This window comes from Abrus precatorius, unplaced genomic scaffold, assembly GCF_003935025.1.
Source record: "Abrus precatorius isolate BTA unplaced genomic scaffold, Abrus_2018 Scaffold7, whole genome shotgun sequence".
NCBI classification, from domain to species: Eukaryota; Viridiplantae; Streptophyta; class Magnoliopsida; order Fabales; family Fabaceae; genus Abrus; species Abrus precatorius.
The window spans coordinates 9603610-9609609 of NW_020874417.1; the positions used below are offsets into that span (position 1 = coordinate 9603610).

Consider the following 6000-nt stretch of genomic DNA (forward strand, 5'->3'; position numbering starts at 1 on the left):
TAACTGAGACTAGTTATGTTTCACACATCTTACCGAATACCAATCTAATTTGGTAAAGCAATTATCGACAGGAAGAGCTGCAAACATAAATTTCTATTGGATCAATAATAAAGAGATGGTTCAAGTATTTTCCGATAAAAAGAATTCGTGGACAGTTGCATATTTATGATTTATAATGGCATCAAGTACACACATGAAAAGTATTTCATTTGCGTTTCATAGATGGTCCAATGAAAGTACAAGACTACAAGGTACGGATATATTAAACTAAAACAAGCAACTTCGTTACAAAAGAAAAATAAGACTACAATACATATGGCTATGTGAAAAATAGTTGTATATAATTTTAGATATGCATCTGGTACAAAAGTTTTCAAAAATTAGACAATTTGGATTGGGAAATGCTTCTTGCAGAAGAACATGCAGTTAATACCTGGCATATTTACATACCCTATCCATGTACATGCAAGAAATTATACAGTAAACTCAAGAATCTTCCCTGCCGATCCACATCCGATCATGAATTTAGAGGAAAAAGCACGAATAATGAGATAAAGCATTACTAATATAATAGACTTTTTTTAGCTGTAAAATATTATTTATTTATTTATTTATATTGCAGAAGAGCCCTATAAAGGTAAGGGGACAAAAAGAGGATTGCATGGAAGGAGATAGTGCCAATATTTTAATTAGACATGTGTGGTCACATTCATTGTTGCATTCATGCAAGACAACCAATCAACTTCTCCACAAACACTTCTTTTTATTAAAGAAAACAATAAATCCCACAACTAATTAGTAGCCAATGAACTCTTAATTCAACACCCTACATATCGTTAAAAGAAAGAAAGAAAGAAATTATAAAAAGTGTGAAGAGAATAGAAGGGAGTGGGGACAGCCAAAATCATCTCTTTAAAGTAGAATATATATATATATATATATATATATATATATGAAGTTAACCCACCACATCCAAACAAGCTTAATCTCAAAAATAAATCAAAAGAAAATCCCAATAATTAAGAAACCCCTCGACATGCCCCAGCAGAAAATAGAACAGGCTAGAAGTAAATAATTTGGGTTAGGAGAAAGTGGGGTGATGTGGGACAAGAATTGAAATCACAAAAGCCAAAATATAGGATCACACTTCACACAAAATTGGGCCGTGATATTAGCTAGGCATCAGTGTATATAAAAACAAGGAGTTGACAGGTGAAGTGGGTTTGAAAAGATTGACCTGCGTCTCCTCCATGCAACCTTTCGTTTCACAGCAAAAAATTAAAATTAAAAATTACACGGATTAGATTCTCCTTGTCGCTTATCCTCATCTCCTATGAAACCGCACTTCAAATGGTGACCATTTCAAAAAGCCTACAAAAAAGCACAAATAAACCCAACATAGACCAGAGAGCCAAAAACAGAATAAAACCAGGAGAACAGTGTAATGAGATGACTTAGTGAACACTATAACTATTTCAACTGACAAAAATAAACAAAGAAAAAAGAAAAAAAAAATTATGTTCCATCCATCCATCCAACAGTGTCCACATGTCCTTCTCCAGCCTCTTGTCTTTATCTCTTTTTACCGCTTTGAATCATCATACCAACTCAAAGTAACTTCAATTATATTACCAATTTAAGTAGAAATTTCGAGCTAGATAACTACTCTTGCTCAAATATATTTATAATAATAATAGGTAGTAATTTAGAACTAGAAGTCATGAGAGTGATGATACATTGTTGGGTCACATCCACCACCTTGCGAACCATGACGGCTCATTGCTTCCCTCTGGCTATTGTGGCTGTTATCATCATCACCCAATTGAGGCGTGGCACCAAGGTTGAGATACACCAACCTAGAATCCAAATTCAGGTTCGCAATGTTGTTATTCCCGCTGCTACTGCTGCTATGGTCTTCACTCAATGGCGGGTAAATAACCGTTGAGGAAGCAGGGTTGTTGTTATTGTTATTGTTACTAGCATTGTTTCCTTCTTCGCGCGACAAAACAAGAGCCGCGGATTGCACGAGCTCCAAACACAACCTTAACTTGTTGGGTTCAATGTGGGTTAAACCGGGGACAGCGCCTTTGAAGAGGAAATCCGAGGTTAGGGTTCGGAGGGTGTCCAAAGGGGTGACACCTTCGACGGTTCGGACGTTCGGGTCGGCGTGGTGGTCCAACAGCACCGCCACCATCTCCGGCGAGACCATCTCGGCGGCAACATGGAGCGGCGTTTTTCCGGCAGGGCCGGCGGGGAAGTTGACATCTGCGGCGCCTAATTCGAGAAGCGCTTTCACAACTTCGCGGCTGCAATTTTCTACGGCGTAGTGCAAAGCGAGTGCTTCGTCGAGGTTGAGGCCTTCGCCCATGACCATGAGTTTGACGAGTTCTACGTCCGAGGAGTCGAGGGCGCGACGCATGCGGCGGATTTTGTGGTCTTCGAGGTCGGGTACGAGGTCGTGATGTTGGTGGTGTGGATGAAGGGGCATGAGGGAACGGCGTGCGAGGGAGGATTTGAGACGTAGTTCTTCAATTTTTGCGACTACGTCTATGGGAAGGTGTTTGGCGAGAACCTCTGGTGGGAGACCTGACTTTGCCACAAGATGGGAGCATGTATTCCACAGTTGGTGCATTTCTTGCTTTCTTGATGCTATCAGAACTTTCATCACATCGTCTATTGAGGCCTTCTCTACCATGCTTGCTAGTTGTTTCTGTCAAGAAACAGCAAAACAAGGAGTAAGAGCCAGGATCAAACACCAAAGTCTGTAAGCTTATTTTGATCAAACAATTATTCTTTTATGTAATTTTATAAAAAAGTAAAAGTAAACTGATAACAAAAATATCAGTCATTTATTATTTTTTTCACTAGGTTGTAAACTTACCAAATTGTCAGTTCGGTTTTAAAATTTATAAATCATAGTTCACTTTAACTGTTTCAATGGTAAAAGACTTCTACAAACTGAAAGATTAAAGACATATTTGGAAATTATATTTTAAATTAAGGAAAAGAAAGAAAAAGTAAATATTTTATTTTTAAATTAAAACAAATATATGATAAATATAAAAAGAAATCAATAATTAAAATATTAAATTTATATTAATCAATCATTTTATTTTATTTATTTAAAAATATAGAATTTGAGAATATTTATTAAAAACAAAAAAAATTGTCCTTCCTCTTTTTATTTTAGAAAATTTAATGCTCAAAAACACCCTAAAAATACAAGTGTCAAAGAATACAATTAAATCATAATCATAATTTATTTTTTAACTCATCTCATTTTACAAAATTCTTACTTTAGTAGAAACTTAGTAAAATATTATACACCTATTTTAGTCCTTATTGGTAAGAAAAATGTATTAAAAAAATAATAAAACAAGTTAATAATGTTATGCAAAGTAAGGATCAAGAATGTTTTGTAAAGTCATGATTAAAGGGATTTAAGCTGGTTATAATCTCATGGAGTAAAGTAAGAGAAGAAAATAGTAAGGTAAGTGAATTTGCTCTTACGACGTTGGAAAATTTTTCATGACACACTCCAACTATGGCAAGTATGAGAATTGATTGGAAAAAGAAAAAAGGAAGAAAAGAAAATCCGGTGAATGTTTGCCAAAATAACGTCGGAGCCGCAGACTCTTTCCTATTGTTTAGTTTGTTCTCTTTTCGAATCCCAACCCAAATGGGGAAAGTAATTGTTCGGGAAAGATTTCATGTGTTTGTTGCGCGGAAGACAAGATTGGATGTTGATTTATCATCTTAATTTAGAAAATATTTGGTATGCTTCAAACTGGGTAGAGGAACACCAGATCGAGAAACTTAATGTCTCTAAAATATACCACATGAAATCAAGAGACATTTTGCTTCAATTTTTCCGTTAATAACCTCAAACCCAACCGAGACTGAAAGATAGTGTAAACTTGGAAGAAGCAGCACAAGCTTTGAGTAAAAGAAATACATTGGGTCTGTTTGTTTATCTTTGAAATATTGGAGCCAAAAGTCAAGATGGATGGTTTGTTAAGAAGGAATTTCATATTCCAGAGAGGTGCCATGGGATCATAAAACCTGCAACCTCTCCTAATGAATCATGATGATGCGATTGATAAAAAACACAAATTGGTACCCCCGAAAAATCTCCCTCACTCCATCAATCATGCATCACATAATATTAAAGAATTACCAAAACGGAAGAGCAGAAAGAAAATTAATCAATCTGAATAAAATAAAGCTGAAAATACCCCTTCCCAGTCCCACTTTCCAAAGACCAGACACGTTCCCAGTAATTGTCCGAATTCCCAAGACACAAACAAATTAACCGCTTAACACACACAAATGATTGGTTTAATTAAGCAATACATATATTTTAAAAAAAAATCAAATTTCATCTTAAGGCTTTTGAATTTATAAAATAAAAAATTGGCCGAATTTAATTTTATGACACTGAAATTTATTTTCTTTCTATGAAAAGTTTCTACGGTCTAATGGGGTAGAATTAAGAAATTAACCTGAGTGAGCAATGCAAGCTGTTCGACGCCGAAGTATCTAGCGGCAGCGAGAGTGTCGAGGGCGAGATCAACGGCGGAGGTGCAATGCGTGTGCCAGCACCCTCGCTCGCCGCAATTGGGCCTAGCCTCGTGCTTCTGAGGCACGATGGAGACTTGTCCACTGTACAGAAACTGCAGCAAAAGCAAGAAAACCTCGTAGCCCACCGAGTTCACAGGGATGACGCCGGGAGGCCTGGCCGCCGCACCGGAGTTGACGCGGGATGCTCCGGCGGGGTCGAGTCCGGCCGTGGGGTCGGGTCCGCAGAAGAATTTCCTGAAGAAGAGGCTACGCGCGGCCAAGATGCAGCGGTGCGCGTGAACCAAACGACCCTCGACTTGGAAAGTGACGTCGCTGAAGGCTTGTTGGCCGTTGATGAGAAGGTTGAGGTAGTCGAGGGAGAGAGATCTTAGAGAGTCTTCGAGGGACATGGTGATGCTGTTGCTGTTGCTATTGCAAATACTGTTATCTCACTGACTCAAGCGTGCGTGCTGAGTGAGTGAGTGAGTACTCTCTCAACAGTTTAGGGTTGGTCCCTGTCTATGGGTGTCTATGATAATAACTCTTCAAGAGAGAGAGAAAGAGAGAGGGATTGGGGGAAGGAGTGATTGAGATGAAATAGTGGTGATGGGAAGAGGGAAGAGGTTGGGTTCATTTGTTTGATGTTGGTGTTGTTTTTGTTGTGGTTGATGATGCCACTGTTCTTGTTCTTGTTTTTATGGGATTCTCTGGGTGGAGAGTGGCTGTGTGTGGGGATGCCAATTGGGAAGGGTGTTTTTTTGTGTATTCATAGATATTCCCTCTTTTTAGAGAGAGAGTGTGTGTGTTTGTGTGTGTGAGCAATTTGGGTGGCTATTATGGGCGGCTGGGATTTTTAAAAATAACTTATGAAATTCATTAATTTTCTCTGTTTCTCATTTTTTATATTCAAATTTAAGTGTGATTTCATACATATATATTTTTTAATTCTCTAATTAAAATAGTTCCACTCCATATATATGTATGATAAAAGTTAATATATATACTTTAGTTTTAATTTAAAAACAACACTAAAAATGTAATGTATGTATTTTATTTTTTTTTATGCGTCTATAGCTAATTGTGTGCATGTACATTATACGTGTAGATGGAATGCAATATACTTAGTAGATAAGCAGCATGCAGTGGTAGCAAAGGATTCAAAAGGATAGGAGTTAGGAAAAGTAGGCATTTAAACTTTTTACCAAAAATTAAATTCTTATATTATTAATGAATATGTTACAGTTACGTCAAAGAAAAAAAATATTTTTATCAAATAACATAAGAATGTTTTTTCCTTTTTTTTTTGTGTATAAATATGCTTACAGGAAAATATAAAAAAAAATATTAACCTCAAGTTTGAAGGTCCAAGATATGCAACTAATAATAATTAAAAAATTATATTAAAAATAAATTTTCATTATACACTTTAGTATAATAAAT

The 6000-nt window shown here is 36.5% G+C and overlaps 1 protein-coding gene across 1 annotated transcript; it reads right to left on the reverse strand.

The window, feature by feature from the left end:
- Positions 1–1711: 1711 nt before the first annotated feature.
- Positions 1712–4970, reverse strand: LOC113873082 (BTB/POZ domain and ankyrin repeat-containing protein NOOT2-like). The gene is made up of 2 exons (XM_027511057.1): positions 4503–4970; positions 1712–2710 (listed from the first exon to the last, which is right to left on the reverse strand). Exons 1-2 carry the CDS (start codon positions 4968–4970, stop codon positions 1712–1714), a joined length of 1467 nt encoding a protein of 488 aa, XP_027366858.1.
- Positions 4971–6000: the final 1030 nt, after the last annotated feature.